Source organism: Erythranthe guttata, chromosome 8, assembly GCF_056151865.1.
Source record: "Erythranthe guttata isolate IM_541 chromosome 8, IM_541, whole genome shotgun sequence".
Taxonomy (NCBI): domain Eukaryota; kingdom Viridiplantae; phylum Streptophyta; class Magnoliopsida; order Lamiales; family Phrymaceae; genus Erythranthe; species Erythranthe guttata.
The window spans coordinates 20528311-20545459 of NC_142540.1; the positions used below are offsets into that span (position 1 = coordinate 20528311).

Sequence of the window (17149 nt, forward strand, 5' to 3'; positions counted from 1 at the left end):
TATATTCATAATTGGCAGAATTAGAGTAAATATTCGAGTTTATAGAGAAAAAATTGAGGGGAAAAACACATAACATGTTGAAAATAACTTATTTGATATTTCATTATTTTTTTTAAGTAACGAAGGAACCGGCAGCTGGATAAACCTACACTCTCGTATCTCTCGTATAATAGCTTACAAACCATACTTTAATTCAACATCATATCCCAAATAGCATCACACTTTATAATACATACTCATATTCAAGTTACAACCATAATCTATACATACATACGAAACTAATTAATCATCCAAACACACGTAAACTTCACCCAAAAAAAGACGAAAAAAATAAATTATACCTACCCTAATTACCCTAAAGTACGGTCCTTTTTCGTAGTAGAAGTAAACACCCTAAGGGATATATACATCAGAAATTCCTCCTCCGTTTCGAGCTCGCAGTGTGTGATTGATTATTATGGTAACCTATGTCGGGCACAAAGACAGACGAGTCGAGGGCGTTTTGGTAATTTCTGGGCGAGCGAAGGGCAGATGTTGTGGGTAGTAGAGAGGGTATTTCTGGCACAGCCCAGAATGTTGCCGATGGCACTTGACCTAAGTTTTCATCGCCCTCTAATTCACCGTCACCGCCAACTCGTAGAATTTCGAAGCAATCTGAAACTCCGCGCTTCCCATTGTCCGCTAGCTGGCGAGATAAATTCAGACAAGCGTGTCAAGATTGTCGAAGAAAGCATGTCCAATTTGAATTCAATTCGTGTTAGAAAGAAATAGCATTTATTGCATTCAGCACCCTTGTGTTTTCTCCAATTGCTAAAAAAAGCTCTTCTTGTTATTTTAATAGCAAAAACCCCCTACGATTCAATTTTTTTTAAGATGCTCGATAAAAAAAACTCACTATTTAGGGAGTTGTGTGCTAAGAAAACGCATTATAAGCGGTTTTTGCTAATATTAGTAACACGGAGTTTTTCCAGCAATCCGATATAACACAGGGGTACCAAATGCAATATCCGTGAATAAATCAATATATACCTTAGACGAGGCAACGTCCGCGAAATTATAACCTTGAGCAGTGAAATCGCCAAGCCCGATAAATTCATCCAACTGCCACTGCGGAACACTCCCCGAGGACGAGCCTCCGGCGAGAGGCGGCGGCTTCAACGAAGGTGATGAATTATTATTATTACCGCTACATACACTAGCTTGGTAATTGGTCCTCTTTGAAATAGGCGGCGGCGGCTCGAATTCTGAGGTTTTACAATCGGTAGTGCTCGTTTTCTCCAAAGATGATGTTTTACGAGGTTCGGTGGCTTCTAGGTCAACTTTGACTCCCGTGAGTAGAAACCTCTTGTGCACCGACGCTAAGGAGTTCGATGCGTGTATAGCCACGTCACATTTTCGGCAAAGTAAAGCTCGGTCCTCTACGCAAAAGAAGTAGCCGGCCGTTTCCTATAAAAAAAGGAAACAATGTAACGACACGAGTAAGATTGTTGTTGTCTTTAATTATCACCTTTGCTAAGTATAGAGCCGGGGGCAATGACCCCCCAACATTTCTCAAATCCCTATTATTTTATATAGAATATAAAAAAAAAAATATATATATAGTGTATAAATAGCATTAACGACCCCTCCTAGTATCTTTTTAATGCATTTGGCACCCGCAATTAAAATCCTGGCTCCGCTAATGTTTGCTACTAGATAACAATTGACAATTAGAAATCCTACAAATCAAGTGACCAAATTAAACACACACTTGTATGCTCAGTTTTACTAAGTAGGGATACACTATTGTAAACCAAAGAGAATCAAGATAGCCTCAAACCCCACCAAAACACTATATCCAGGAAATTAGAAAAAAGAAAAAGAAAATAGTAAATTATGAAAAACCCCCTTGAACTTACGCTAAATAACGAAAAACACCCTCTTTACCAAAATCCCCGTCGATTAAATGTGGATCGAGTTTTTTAACGGAGAAAGTGTACAGTCTATTATAGACTTAGACTTCTTCTGTTAAAAATGTGAGAAAAAAAAAAAAAAAAAAAAAGTATCTGAAATTGTGTAAAGTTGGTACAAGACGGAAACAAACTTAGGGGTTGCTGTAATTACTAATTAGTGGGGTGTTTTTCATTATTTAGCATAAGTTCAGGGGGCTTCTCGTAATTTACGCAAAATAAATCAAAATATCAGGTTTTGCAAGTATGCAAAAATACAAAGTTAATAAATAAAACAAATTGAAATCTATTCTACAGTATATTAGAAGAAGAAAAATTTGGGAACCATAATTAAAAAAAGAAAAAAAAAAAAAAAAAAAAGGAAAATTAGTCTTGAGTTAAACCTGGCAAACATCGCACTTGGGCATCTGGGTAGAGGAGCTAGAGAGACGAACGCGCTGGTGTTTGCCGGCGAGTTTGTTGGCGGCGTGAACATTCTGATCGCAGCTCCAACACAGCGCCGCCTCGTCGGCGCAGCAGAACACGCTGGCCTCCGCCGCCGCGCATACGTTGCACTGAATTTTCATCCTATACTGTAATTTTATGATCGATTTATATTTTATCACCTACAAAAGTGTGTGACTGTGTGTGCATATATATATCGGCAAAATATATATGACTCGAAAATCAATAAGATATTTACGGTGGATAGAGTTATTGAATATAGATATATATTATATAGTGGTGACTGGTGGGTGGGTGGGTTCAACAGGGTTTAAGAACGTGTACTTACTCGGAGGTGATTTGGATTTTCATTTATTTATTTTAATTTATTTTATATATTTATTATTAATTTTATTTTATTTTTAGAAATTGATGGGTGTGTTAGTACTAGTACCAAATTTAGGATATTTTCTTCCAAGGTTTTGAGGTGGGGTTTGTAGTCTATATAGAGGTTTTTTATATGGCTAAATTGCATTATGCACCCTTAGTTATAAGTATTTTGGCATAATTCACTGCAATAAATTAATAAAAAAGAAGAATAATATATATACTGAATAAAAATATATTTTTTTATCTAAACAGACATCATAATTGTAAGTCACCATTGTAAGGGCATTGCCCGAGAGGTATCAGGGTGGAGAAGGTAGTGTTAGGTCCGATGTACTATTCTCGTTGGTTTCGGTTGTAGGTCAATTTTAAATAAAAATTAATAATTGAATTTGGTCTGCTCGGTTTATGTTAATTAACGTTACGAAAAAGGACAAGTCCGGACCAATTGTAAGGTCATTGTTCGAGTGGTATCAAGGTAGGGAAAAGTAGTGTTAGGTCATGCGTACTATCCCGCTAGTTTCCGTTGTAGCCAATTTAAAAAAAAAAAGAAATAGAAATATATATATATATATATATATATATATATATATATATATATATATATATATATATATATATATATATATATATATATATATATATATATATATATATATATATATATACACTCAAAGTTTATCTTCACCTAAGTATATACGCATATTGACGATTCCACGGATCAAAACTGCAAGTTCAATAGTCGGATAATCTCGATTATTAATTGAATTTGTGTCGATTCACAATTACGTTCAATTGTCGATAAAATTTATTTAGTTTTAATTCAAAAAAATTAAAAAAAAATTGTGAAGGGACAAAGAATACAAAGGTGGTTGAAGTCATGAAGTGTTACATAATGAAATGAATTCATATAGTGAGGCCAACAACATATAGAGTTTTAGGCAAATATATGACTAGACTTTCTAACACCATAAATATATTTAGTACTAATTTGTGTTATTAGTAATTAGTACCCGGGAAATAATATACACTCCGTACACATTTTAGGTAACTATTCATTAACTCATTAAGACCGTGAACATATTTATTGGACCATGTGGTCCAATTAATTTATAAGAAACACAGAGAAACACACAAGGCAATAATTCAATAGTGTGACCTCAAATAAATAAAAATGTAGAAAAAAACGTTTAGAAAAAATCAAGGATTTATTGTTGAAGTTCTTTCAATCCTTATAAGTTCAATAGCAATATTTTGAAAATTAATATTGACGCGGACAAACTATTCGGTCACGGTTGAACCAGTTCAAACGAGTTTTTTTTATTTTTTATTTTATAATTAATTATTTATATTGAACTTATATAGTAAACAAAGCCTATATTTTAAACACTCGCATTAACTTGTAACTCCGATCCCTGCAAGTGATGAAATCTACATCAAGTTTGTCCTTCTTTTACGGACACATACATACGCAAACAACATATCGACATACATATATCACAACCCAATCGCTTCAAAGATTATAGGAATTATAATCTAAAATAATAAACACATGTTTACCATGACATTGTTTTAGCAAAAAAATTAAATTAAAACAAAATGCACTAGTCATGGTAAAACCCTAATTTCCAATTGAGTTTTGGTTTTACAGTTCAACCGGCGAAACTGGATAGGGCAACAGAACGGTTCGCGGTTCAACCGATTCAACTAGCCGGTCTGATCCGAGTTTCAAAACATTGGTCTAGTTTGTGGACTCCATAATTTGCTATTCAAAATCCTAGAGAATGAGAGGGGTTTGGGGTTTACTCGTGAAACTGGAATTAATTGGGGTTTGTTTAGTAATTTTGTATAGCATGTATTGTATGAAACGGTGAAAGTAGGACGAAACAGATCAAAATTAGGTCTGAAGCACAAAACCATTTCCAAATTCATTTGGAATCTAGAATCCATATTGATTCCAAGAGTTTCGGAAATTTTGGAATTTACAATAGTTCTAATATTTTCAAAAGAATCGCAATTTTCGTGAATGAGGCGAAGAACGGACACAAGAAGAAAAAAAACTAAGGACTTGGTGAAAACGTATAAATACTAAAAGTATGGGGATATATTTATAAATATGTTACATAAACATGTATAAGTTTTTATTTATATATAATTTGTTTTTGATATTTCTATACAAATATATTCAAAATAAATATTACCATCAACTATCAATTTGTAATTGATCCTTATTAAATCTTGTAATTAATTGTGGAAGCAACAAAAATATTTAAAAATTTGCTATGCAGGCATATTGCTATTTTTTTTAGAAATTGCAAAATAGTCCATAAAATGTTCGACAATTGTTCTCGAGTCCTAAACGGAAAACATTGAGATTAGACACATAATTAAATTGGGGGAGAGAGAGAGAGAAACAAATACATAATTAATCAATGCTTATTCTTATACGTCGGTCTCAAACGGTAAAGTTGGCTAAGTATAAGAAACCCACATTTTCCCGCTATTTTCATAACCAGACTGATTTTTGGGAATTTCTGCCAATTTCTCTCTTTCAAAATTTCTGCTAGGGTTTGTAGAGATCTCTCTCTCTCTCTCTACCTATCGAAGAATAAATTCGACAATCGCCACGGTCTTCAGTATCTCGAGTCCACGATTAATCAAATTTCCGATCTCTCTGGCAATTTCCGAAGCTGTACGCACGCGATCGGTTTTTTTGTGGAATTCGGACTCAGCTTCTCGTTTCAGTTGCAGTTGATCGGCTTCGAGTTCGGATTTTTCATTTTCTCGTTCTGTGAAGAACTTTTGGCTTTTTAGGTACGAACTCCTCTTGTTTGATGTGAATTGCGGTTCTAATGGTTGGATTTTCTGGAAAATGTGGAGTATTTATCAACCTGGTTATTATTTGTTTGCCTGATTTTTTCTGAAAAAATCTAGGGTTTTTGTGATATATTTCAGGTAAAAAGGAATTATTTTGCCTATTTATTGCTTAATGTTTGTATAAATCGGAGAATCGACTCGGGGGAATATCTCGTGATTTATTTTCCTCGTTTTTTCAGAGAATTACTCTGATATTTGACTTAACTAGCTTATAGAAAAACAGTATTATGCTTCTATCTGGTATTGGTGACTTGAATTTAGTGATTTTTGTTTGATTTAAACCATGATTGTTGGGTAAATTCTGTGTAGAAGCATCTTCAGTTGCCGTAATTCAGTAAAAAAGGCTCGTTTATTCTGTATATTTTGGTAGACTTCACACTTCATGTAGATGAATTGTCAATTTCAAATCTAGAATTATCGACACCATTTGGAAAATTTCTTTTGGTGATTTACAACCAGTCCATCACTTTAGCCTTTTGCTGAGAAACGTATTAATTTGAGAATACCGAAGATTCCCTCTTATTAAAATTTGTGCTTGGTCGGGAACTGCTCGAAAACATTAAGATGAACAGGTATCCCCGGAGAATATATTGATTTGGTTATGGAAGCTTACGGTAGTGACAGTGTATCCATGTATGGCATGTTTTAAACTGAGGCTTTAGTTTATGCTAGAGTGTCGATTCGGTTGACTGAGTGCTTTGGAAGTGAAAGGAGCAGTTTAAGTATTTAATCGATGGTAGACTCGTACTTCATCTTTGCACGTTCTCACGAAGCTTAGACTAGATCGAGTAGGAACATGGTACTATAGGCCTTGAGATTGGTTTGGTTCTCGTTTTGTTCTTGCTTATCTTTAGTAATATTGATTCTGTTAAAAAAAAAGACTCACACTTCACGTTATTATCCATGATTATATGCCCCGAGATTCTTTTGACACATCGATGTTTTTGTATTCTGAATTTTTAGGTCATTCTGATGTACATTATAGCAAATCCAGACGTTAGAGGGAAAACGATATTTTCACAACTTCCGTTTTTTTTTTGTGTGTATAGGAAAATGAATGTAAAATAATATTTCTGAAGGCTGAAATGAGATGCAATGCTTGCTGGCGAGAATTGGAAGGGCGAGCTATTACCACCACCTGTGGTCACCTCTTGTGTATCCACCATGATTAAATACATTTAAATTGTTCAGATATATTTCTTCGTAGATTCTTTATTTTTGTTCGATTTGTATGATTTCCTTAATTACCTCAAAAGGCCCTGAAGATGCCAATAAGATTCTCAGCAATGATGGTGCTTGCCCCATCTGCGATCAAGTGCTGTCCAAAAGGTATTATGTTATTCGAAGATTGTTTCGCACTCTGGTTGTAAGTTCTCAAAGAACTGTTAATTGTTAAGAGTTTCAGGACTCAACAGGGGCGTTAACTAAAGGATTGCTCCAGTTTTGTCACGGAAATGTGATATAATATAGTTGTTCTGAAAACTCGATTTTTTTCTACTTATGCTGGAAAGAATATCAAAATGGAATCTTTATATTTCATTGTTAGAACTTGATTAATATGTCCTGTTTTACGACATGTATACTTGTTATCTAAGGCGTATATAGGACTTCACTTAGTTTTGATATGACATTTTTTGTGTGTGTCAGTCTTATGAAGCCTGTTGAAATCAATCCAAATGACGAGTGGGTAAATGTAAGAAAACTTTCCTATAATATCCTCCTCCTCTTCACTCCTCTCACCAGCTTTGTTTTTTTCATAACATCACGTAAAATGCTCGTAACACTTTCTAATCACCACATACTTCTCTTCTACAGATGGCCATGGCTGGAGTATCTCCTCAGATTCGTATCCTCAATGTTGCAATTCATCATAAACTGTTTTCCGAATACAAGTTCTGGTTTAGCATGTAAACATTTAGCCCGTGTCCCTGTTTGTATTTCCTAAACCTTTTCCAGTGATGAAGAGTGCGTACAGAAGTGTGACATTTTACATCGGGCAAAAGGATTTAGAGATGCAAGTCAAGATGAACAAAGTAGTAGGTCAGTGCCGACAGAAATGCGAGGCAATGCAAGAGAAATTCACGGAGAAACTGGAGCAGATTTACACCGCCTACCAGAAAATGACCAAAAGGTGCCAAATGATGGAGCAAGAGTTGGAGAGCTTGTCCAAAGACAAGCAAGAGCTTCAAGAAAAATTTGCAGAGAAGTGCAGGTTAAGTAATGGTTTCTTCGTCTTTGTTCATTGCAATATCGACCCAAAATTTAATGATGCTTCTTTTTTTTAATCACTTCCAGGCAGAAGAGGAAACTCGATGAAATGTACGACCTAGCAAGAACTGAAATCGATTCATTGAAGCGATCAGCCATTCAGCCAGTAAACCACTCTTTCTCCAGACAAGATCCCGATTTGTTCTCAAATCCATCTAATAGAATGGATAACAGAGATTCTATAAGGAAAGGTAACCCTGTTAATTTAACTACTCAATCATAATTTGTGTTTACAACCTAAATATTGATTATCTATGCACCTTTCTGTTTTTATGATTAAAAAAAAAGTTTTTTTTTTTTTTTTTTTTTTTTTTTTTTTTTTTTTTTTTTTTTTTTTAATTGTGTCCAAAAGATACTGGTTAACTTAATTATCGCAGATTGGTCGATTCACACTCCTGACACTCCAGGGCCGAGAGAGGATATGTGGCCAGCAAGACAAAATTCTAATTCTACATTCGATATTTCTGGCGGCTCACCTGCAAAACAGTCGGCAATTCCAATGGAAGCTGGAAACAGAATGCCCACCGCTCGATCTTCTTTCGGAGTTGGGAATGGAGCTGGACCAGCTGGCAATCCTTCGATGACTCTAAGAAACCTTATTCTTTCGCCAATAAAGCGACCTCAGCTCTCCCGTAATCGAACTCAATTGTTCACGTAAGTCACTTCAAGTAACTATTGCAATTTTTTAAACTACTTAAATCCATCTCTAGATTTTATCACAATTTTTTGCTTTTCCAGTTTGTAGTTGCTGCCTACATTCGTATGAAGTTAAAGAAAAAGGCACAACTACAGCAATGAGGAAGTTGCGATTTAGGGGAGTGGCCACTTGAGGTATGGCAATTATCGTTGTGTGGTTCCAATAAACGAATGGTACCTCTCGTTTATTTCTGCCCTTGTGTAGAAATGAGTAGGCTGTGTTTAAGGTATTTTGCAGGTGCATATTTTGTGCAAATACCAGTATTGTAGATTGCTCACAAAATGGACTTTTTCGTGTTGCCAATTTACTCGTTTCGAATCTCCGAGTACCAAAAGTTGGACATCGAAGATGAGTTTTAGCTGTCCATACATAATTGAAATGTAAAATCAACTTTAGCATAATTACTTCGTGAATACTATGCAATCACAAGTTTCCATCCACCACATAATTTAGAAAAACGAAAAAAGAAAACGTGCATTTCCTTTTACACCTTTGGTTCATGCATTCTGGGGTAACGAGTGAGGTGGCGAATATACTTGAAAAAAGTTCGATAGTATCTCCATGTCGAATAGGATGGTGAAACACATGAGAACCTTCAATATACAATAGCCCTTCTTTGCAAAATCACGTAATATCCATTGCCTCATCAGATTTTACGAACCCGTGCATAGAGGGTAAGGTGGGACCCGGAGAAATAGGCTCCCCTTACCATGTACTGGAGCTTGTTGGATAAAACGAGCATTGTTGATTCGCCAGCTAAATGCATTGCAGCCGTTGATCCAGCAGCTGCTGAGACTCGTAGACCGCTTGATCTAGAATGTCGTAAAGAGGAAATAGGCTTCCCATTTCTTATGATCCTATTAATGAAAGAAGTATACGTATAAGTAGATAAATTATTTTAATCTATGAACGTCAACAAAATTAGGCGACTTAAAGTAAAGCCTCGATTAAACACAAAACCTCGTCCGGCCGTGTGGGGTCAGAATCGAGCCATCCATTAAATGACTACTAGCTTTGTAGTACGGTCCCATCACCTCCAACTGTCGCAATGAGATCTGCATCACGGAATGGATGTGATACAGAAAACATCTTTCGACTTGAATTTTACGTTTTTTTGTGAAAAAACCGGCGTCCCGTTATATAAAAATCGTAGTACTTGCAAATGCAATGCCTTCGATTAAAGAATAAAAATCGTATCACATATGTACACGAGCATGAACACATGAACAAATGTGTGTGTGTGTGTGTGTGTGTTGGCATTACAGTTAAATTACATTATATTAATTTGTGAACGAACTTATCCATCAATAATTTGTGAGAAGATATTACTTTTACCAGTGATGATAAAGATGAAAGAACGTAGTATATATTGAACAATCAACAATCAATACATACATACTGGTCGTTAGTGAATTGAACTTCATTTTTTTTTACCGGAGTTTGGTACCTTACGCCGGCTGGAGGAGGAGAGGGCCGGCGAATTCAAGTGGCTTCAACAGCAACGGCAATCGCCGGACCTGGGGTTGCCTGAGCATAGTGGCGGCGCCGCCGATTATGGGGAAATTGAAAGGAAATCGCAATTGTTAGGCGGAATAGAATCCCAAATTGGCGGGAGGGTATGGGAAATGGGGATCCGGTTAATTTGCGGATAACCCGGCCCGGATGGTGCCCGAGCTTCTTTTCGGGCTTCGGCGGTCTCTCGTTAATTTAATTAATATAACCCGGGCCGGGCAAAAATCAATATCAATGCCCTCTTCCATTCTAATCATTAATTTTGGGACTCAATTTTCGTAAAGTCTAATTAGGAATCAAATTTTGGGACTAATTTTCTATTTCGTTGATCCAATTCTTTTCAAATTTTGGAAAATTTCTAAATTTTTTTATTATATTTTTTTTTTCAAATTGTTTTGATAGGGATTGGAATATATATATATATATATATATATATATATATATATATATATATATATATATATATATATATATATATATATATATATATATATATATATATATATATATATATATATATATATATATATATATATATATATATATATATATATATATATATATATATGTGTGTGTGTGATATTTTGATTTCTAATCAATTTTATTTAATTTCACAAAATGATTTTTTTTCAAAATTATATTTATTATATAGGTGACTAGATTTAGAACTTTCAGAGTTTCATCAATCACGATCGATTTGATCCGTCTGATTTGCATTCATATATTAATATGAAATATTAAAATTAACATATTGTCCCGCAAAGAATGCTCTAGCGATTGAATCAAGTGGGTTTGTGCCAATTGATTCAATTTATTTCAAAAAAATAATTGAAACCAGTAACTAAATTCCTAATAAAACTAAACCCCAAGAGTTTAAGTTTTAGTCCTAAATTGGGGTGAAAGTCGGATGAATCATATTGGAATTAGCATTTTCGGAAGTACAAATTCAATTCTAAAAATTTCGAAATCTAAAAATATATTCCAATTCCAAAAGGCCCGGAAGTTTTGAAATTTCGGAAATCCCATAAGTTCTAAAATTTCAAAAATTTGCGGATGTTTTTTGTAAATTTTCTAATTTTCAAAAAATAAGACTATTTGCGTCAATAAAAATAAAACTAATAACTACTAAATTTCAGTTCAAAAAATAAATAAAAATAAACCACATCATAGTATCCGATAAAACTTCTAACAGTAATTTAATATGTCAAAACTCAAAATCCTAAAAAAAATATAAATCAAATTATTTTTTCAAAAAACAAAACTTACAATAAGTATTATATAATTATAATATATATTATTTGTAGTTGTATTTCTGGGAATTAATTTCGGAAATTCCAACATTTTTTTCTTCATAATTCCAATTTCAATCAAAAAGAAAAATTCGGAAATCAAAATCTGGAAAATCGTAACGAGAAAAATTATTCCAAAATCGAAAAATTTCAGATCAAAACCGGCGAAAATTGGAATTTTCATTCCCAACTTGCACATAGTCCTAAATGAAACATCCATACGCTGACCTAACCCTTAACCAAACCCGATCCAGAACCCGGGTATTACGAAACCAAACCATGGTAAAACGGATCCAATTTCCCGGGTTGACTTACCAACCCAGATATCCGGTTCATACCATACCCAAATCTGAAAACCTACGGCAAAAAATCCAGACCCTATAACCCTTTTACCCTCTTTCGGATCCTCCGATCGGACTCTCTCTGCAAACTTCCACCACCGCCCGGAATTCTCACCCGCAGGTTCGGTTTTCCTCCGTTTACACCTTAGATCCGACCCGATTTGGATGATCCGACTTCACTTCCGTGCTCGAATTCCTTTTTTTTGTTTGGTGTGATCTGTTATGAAATTCACTATTGCGATTTGTTTTTCATTTTTTTTTTTCGCCATTTGAGTTTTGAAGATGCATTTTTTTTCTATGTTTTTAGCTGAATTATCTGCGTTGAAATTATTTTATTTTTTATTTTTATATAATCCGGAATCATGATTTGGTAGAATTGCCTACGGGAAAAGGTTGAGTGGGTAGTATTGATTGAGCAGTATGTGTTTGTGCTGCGTTTCTACTTTGGTATGAAATGAATAATTGATTTGGTAGAATTTCTACTTTATGGCTGCGTTTTGGAATTACCAGTGTGATCGAATCTCGATTTCTTCAGCTCCAATTTCCGAACAGGATAGAGGGAGTTCAGTTTGAGCTTTAATTCTTTAATATTTTTGGGTCAACGGCTTTAAAAATGTCGTAGGAAATACGATTCACTCACACAATGAAGTATCATTTCGGAAAACATTTGCATAGTTGCATGCTCGATAGATTCTTCATAAAGTATTAATTTTTCAAAAAATGGCTGTACTTCTCTTTCATGATTCGATTTCGATGTATGTTTAGTTGTTTTGGGGGCCTAGTGAGGTCGAACGAGGTTTGGATTAGAAGGAAATATAACACTTTAAGGTGGCTTAATGAGCAAAATAGTTCGATTTTTCTGTTCATTGCAATATTTCATGCTTATTGAAAATCAGAGGTAGTTCCTATTGATGCTGATTTATTTATCTGTTTTCATTAGCTTTCTGAACCTTTCGAATATTTTATTTATTGTAGCCAAGTTGCCGAAAGCACGTTGTCTGTTCTGCAGTCATTTCAGTTATCAAATAAATAAATCGAGTTTGCTGTCATTTTGTTCTGAAAGGAGCTATTTTGTGACTGCAGTTCTTCGCATATTTGACAGAGACGAGATTTTCTTGATACCTTGTGCATGTCATGGAAATAGTAAGTGAAGTCCCTGCCAAGAAAACGAAGAGGTTGACTTCCGTCGTGTGGAATCATTTCGAGAGAGTGAGAAAGGCAGACGCACAATATGCCATTTGCATCCATTGCAAAAAGAAACTAAGTGGGTCCAGTAACAGCGGTACAACACATTTAAGGAATCATTTACTCCGTTGTCTGAAGAGATCAAATTACGACGTTTCTCAAATACTCTCCGCAAAGAGGAAGAGAAAGGAAACTAGTCAGAGCCCTATCGGCCAAAGCAATCTCGGGCTTACATCTATCAACTACGAAGACGGAAAAATAAAAGATGAAATCCTCATTCCTATGCCTCTTAAGGTCGAGCTGGAGCAAAAGAAAGAAGACATAAACCAAACCATCAATCTAGGAAGTGTTAAGTTTGATCAAGAGCGTAGTCGGTTGGATCTTGCTCGAATGATTATGTTGCATGGTTATCCTCTGGCGATGGTAGACCATGTTGGGTTCAAAATATTTGTCAAGAATCTGCAGCCTATGTTCGAGGTGAACAACAATAGTGCCGTTGAAATCGACTGCATGGCAATCTATGAAAAGGAGAAACAGAAAGTATATGATGCCATTCATTATCTACATGGTAGAATAAGCCTTTCACTTGACATGTGGGGCTCGCCAGAGAGTTCCGAGTATATTTCGCTGACAGCTAACTTTATCGATGAGGACTGGAGGCTGCAAAAAAAGATGCTTAATTTCATATCATTGGATCCATCGCACACAGACGATGTACTTTCGGAAGTTATTATCAAGAGTTTGACAGACTGGACTATCGATCGAAAGCTGTTTTCCATGACGTTCGACGATTGTTCTGCCTATGAAATTATGGTTTTCAAGATTAAGGATTGGCTGTCCCAAAACAGACCTCTTTTAAAGGGTGGCGAGTTGTTCGACGTGCGGTGCGTTACGCATCTTTTGAAGTCTATTGTACAAGAAGTCATGGAATCGTGTCGAGATTTGATACACAAAATTCGGGAATGTATAAGGCACGTTAAAAGTACACAAGCATTGCTCGCGAAATTTAACGAAATTTCTGAACAAGTAGGAATCAGTAGCGGTAGGCGTCTAATTCTTGATTGTCCGATGCAATGGAATTCAACCTACATGATGATTGTATCAGCACTAGAATACAGGGCTGCCTTTTGTCTTCTGCAAGAGCACGATCACTCCTACTCAAAGACATTAACCGAAACAGAGTGGGAATGGGCTTGTTCAATTGCAGGTTACTTGAAAGTTCTCCTCGAGTTCACTAATGTTGTCGTGGGAAGCAAATATCCAACAACAAACATATTTTTCCCAGAGATATGCGACTTGCACATCCAATTAAACGAGTGGTGTAAAACCCCAGATGATTTTCTGAGCTCTGTGGCATTGAAGATGAAACTCAAGTTCGACACATACTGGAGCAAGTGCAGCTTGGTTTTAGCTATAGCAACAATTCTTGACCCTCGTTTCAAAATGAAATTGGTCGAGTACTATTTTAAGCAGATTTACGGCAGTGCCGCCTCAGATCAAATCAAAGAAGTCTCTGCTGGTTTAAGGGAACTCTTTAACGAGTACTCCATGAGCCCATCTTCGTTCGATCAAGATTCAAATCTACTTGGCGGCAGCTTAGCGAGTAGCAGCGGCGGTTCGAGAGATAAACTCAAGGGGTTCGACAAGTTTCTGTTTGAAACTTCGCAAAGTCAGAACATTTCGTCGGATTTGGACAAGTATTTGGAGGAGCTCGTTTTTCCACGTAATTGCGATTTCAGCATATTGAATTGGTGGAAAGTCCACACACCGAGGTATCCAATCTTATCCATGATGGCCCGTGATGTTCTTGGAATTCCCGTTTCTACCCTTGCACCGGAGGTAGCATTTAGTAACAGTGGTAGAGTTCTTGATCAGTATCATAGTTCGATTAGTCCAGATACTAGAGAAGTATTACTCTGCGGGCAAGATTGGTTGAAAATCGAACCAGAAGGTATGAATAGTTTTTTTTTTGTAATTTTTTCTTTTCTTTTTCGATTCGACTTATTAAAATTTAAAATCATTTTTTCTTATTCTGTTCAGCCACTAACTTGACACTGAGCTATTCTTCTCCAATGCCACTTGCTGTCGAAACAAGTTGATATTGTATACGGTAACGGTATGCCTTTTACGTCACTTAATACATTTGCTAATGTTAGTTGAAAATTTAGTTCCGAGATTGTACTAATCCACTCGTTCTTGATTTCTTGTGAAGGTTTTTATAGACTGAAAAACGGAGATTGTGCTGACTCTTTCGGGGTTTTTTTATTTCGATTTTTAGGTTTGATGTAGATCTATTAGATGAACAATTATATTATCTGCCCATAGAATTATTTTGTTAAACGGACTATTGCTTTTAAACAATAAGGGCATTTTTCTTCTGTTAGTTTTCTTGATATGAAGTAGAAGATAAACAGTGTAATATAACATCTGTATTATTAATAATTATAATAGAGATCTCTGAATTCTGAGATGCACAAGTTATGCACAGTGGAATACCGACCGAACCGCACTGAACCGAAATTTGGTACATGCCAAATATCGAACCGGAAATTTGGTTCGGTATTTGGTATTTTTTTAACTCCAGTATTTGGTACGGCATACGGTATTGATTCCCGGTATACTAAACTGAATACCAAAATATTTAATATATATTTATTTTTTACTTTTATTTTAAATCCTTGAAGGTTATACAAAATTATAAAATATTTGTAGATTGATAATTTTTTCCATTATTTTACAAATTAGTGTCTACTGATGATCAGTTTTTGTTTTTAGGGCAGATTATTGAATTTTGAATGTCGAATTCAAGAATTAATTCATTTAAATTGTTGTTTTACCTTTTCTAAAATAAGAAATATATTTCGATTTTACTGATCTTGAACCGTACCGAATAGTTTGGTTCGGTAAACGGTGTAAAATTTTGAAATACTGAAATTTCGATGTACCAAAATTCCGGTACGTAGTGGTATGGTTTTACCATATGAGCACCCCTAGGTTTGTTAATCGCACCAATTTTTTTTTTTTTTTTTTTGTTTTTTGGTAACAGGACAAAATGATTTCTACATGCAATAACATAAAATAAGAGGGAAATAGTAGAATTTCTTTTTAAAAGTTGAAGCTTTTTCATTCATGGCTTGGAATAAAAAAGTGAAAAGAAAAATGCTTTTGGTAAAGGCATATAATAAATAAATAAATATTCACCTTTTGTCACATACATGGAATAATAAAAAGCTAACATTAAAACAATAGGAGGAGAGCTCATCCCACTACAAAGTATTATATATATATATATATATATATATATATATATATATATATATATATATATATATATATATATATATATGTCAAAAGTATATTGATTATTGTAGCTCTTCAAATTACATTATACCCTAACTTTTATGAGAGAATCACCAATTTCTTGGAAAAGAGAGGAAAAAGCAAAACCAAATTAAAAGAGGAGATACAATAATTTGATTGTATATATATATATATATATTTATTTTTTTTAGTAAAATTTGATTGTCAATAAAAGTTCTAAGGTTTTTCACTGAATTGTTTAGCTTATATAGACACGCGATAAGTTATGCAAACCCTAGTTTGAACGTAAGGAAATATAATCCGACACGATTTCTACACTTAATTTAGATGAATACAAAGATACCCGGTCGAAAATAATTACAAGGAAATAAAACAAATTCCCAAATAATTAAAATTATACAACATAGTCATTTTAAATAATTCTCAAAATAATAATATAAAAATAAATCTTTGTCAATTTTTATATCATATCTTGGCGGATTTCCTCAAAACTCGTCATGAGAAATCTGGCGCCAGCAAACTGAAATTACATAAGTGTATTTGTTGGAAAATAATTGGGATTTCGAAAATTAAAAATTCATTTTAAAATCGGAATCTGATATGTATTTCATTATTTTTTCCCAATAATAATTCTAAAAACCATAATTTTCAAGAGTTCGAAATGAAAAATATTGTTCTAAAACCAAAAGATTTCTAATCGAAATCAATTGAATTCAAAAATTTCATTCTAATCACGAACAAAAATTCCATTTGAATCCTATCTTATCTTATATGCAATTCATGTTCCCCATTTCCTGAAGTTATTCACCCCTTTAATTATGGTAGGCATAAGAAATAGAAAAATGCCACACCTTATTTTATTTATTTATTTATTTTCTCAACCTAAATTCCCAAACACTA

General features: G+C 34.5%; 3 protein-coding genes and 1 long non-coding RNA gene across 13 annotated transcripts; 2 read left to right on the forward strand and 2 right to left on the reverse strand.

Moving 5' to 3' along the window:
* Positions 1–204: 204 nt before the first annotated feature.
* LOC105970314 (B-box zinc finger protein 22) lies at positions 205–2723 on the reverse strand. The gene is made up of 3 exons (XM_088822347.1): positions 2333–2723; positions 1030–1446; positions 205–685 (listed from the first exon to the last, which is right to left on the reverse strand). Exons 1-3 carry the CDS (start codon positions 2513–2515, stop codon positions 410–412), a joined length of 876 nt encoding a protein of 291 aa, XP_088678473.1. The 5' UTR covers positions 2516–2723; the 3' UTR covers positions 205–409.
* A 2497-nt stretch (positions 2724–5220) lies between these two features.
* Positions 5221–8908, forward strand: HEI10 (RING/U-box superfamily protein). 3 transcript variants are annotated; one of them, XM_012995279.2, is made up of 9 exons: positions 5221–5573; positions 6686–6791; positions 6893–6965; positions 7284–7329; positions 7452–7482; positions 7593–7848; positions 7932–8095; positions 8282–8558; positions 8643–8908. In XM_012995279.2, exons 2-9 carry the CDS (start codon positions 6722–6724, stop codon positions 8647–8649), a joined length of 924 nt encoding a protein of 307 aa, XP_012850733.2. In that variant the 5' UTR covers positions 5221–5573; positions 6686–6721; the 3' UTR covers positions 8650–8908. The 3 variants fall into 3 exon arrangements, with proteins under 3 accessions (XP_012850733.2, XP_088678474.1, XP_088678475.1); XM_088822348.1 differs by having other exon boundaries at positions 5268–5573; positions 8312–8558; XM_088822349.1 differs by lacking the exon at positions 8643–8908 and having other exon boundaries at positions 5268–5573; positions 8312–8562.
* A 409-nt stretch (positions 8909–9317) lies between these two features.
* On the reverse strand, positions 9318–10170 carry LOC148768780 (uncharacterized). The gene is made up of 3 exons (XR_016033259.1): positions 10049–10170; positions 9562–9656; positions 9318–9458 (listed from the first exon to the last, which is right to left on the reverse strand). It is a non-coding gene; the product is annotated as an uncharacterized LOC148768780 (long non-coding RNA).
* Positions 10171–11603: 1433 nt separating this feature from the next.
* LOC105970417 (zinc finger BED domain-containing protein RICESLEEPER 1-like) lies at positions 11604–15405 on the forward strand. Of its 8 annotated transcripts, none has more exons than XM_012995237.2 (4): positions 11604–11864; positions 12827–14879; positions 14969–15044; positions 15141–15405. In XM_012995237.2, exons 2-3 carry the CDS (start codon positions 12878–12880, stop codon positions 15025–15027), a joined length of 2061 nt encoding a protein of 686 aa, XP_012850691.2. In that variant the 5' UTR covers positions 11604–11864; positions 12827–12877; the 3' UTR covers positions 15028–15044; positions 15141–15405. The 8 variants fall into 8 exon arrangements, with proteins under 8 accessions (XP_012850691.2, XP_012850692.2, XP_012850693.2 ...); XM_012995238.2 differs by having other exon boundaries at positions 11669–11864; positions 14969–15038; XM_012995239.2 differs by having other exon boundaries at positions 11706–11864; positions 12846–14879.
* Positions 15406–17149: the final 1744 nt, after the last annotated feature.

Coding starts and splice junctions, on each gene's coding strand:
- LOC105970314 (XM_088822347.1), bottom strand. CDS start 2,515: ATGAAAATTCAGTGCAACGTATGCGCGGCGGCGGAGGCCAGCGTGTTC. Junction 1,447..2,332: donor CCAAGTGCGATGTTTGCCAG/GTTTAACTCAAG, acceptor CTTTTTTTATAG/GAAACGGCCGGCTACTTCTT. Junction 686..1,029: donor CGGACGTTGCCTCGTCTAAG/GTATATATTGAT, acceptor TTATCTCGCCAG/CTAGCGGACAATGGGAAGCG.
- LOC105970417 (XM_012995237.2), top strand. CDS start 12,878: ATGGAAATAGTAAGTGAAGTCCCTGCCAAGAAAACGAAGAGGTTGACT. Junction 14,880..14,968: donor GTTGAAAATCGAACCAGAAG/GTATGAATAGTT, acceptor TATTCTGTTCAG/CCACTAACTTGACACTGAGC.
- HEI10 (XM_012995279.2), top strand. CDS start 6,722: ATGAGATGCAATGCTTGCTGGCGAGAATTGGAAGGGCGAGCTATTACC. Junction 6,966..7,283: donor GATCAAGTGCTGTCCAAAAG/GTATTATGTTAT, acceptor TGTGTGTGTCAG/TCTTATGAAGCCTGTTGAAA. Junction 7,483..7,592: donor TGGAGTATCTCCTCAGATTC/GTATCCTCAATG, acceptor AACCTTTTCCAG/TGATGAAGAGTGCGTACAGA.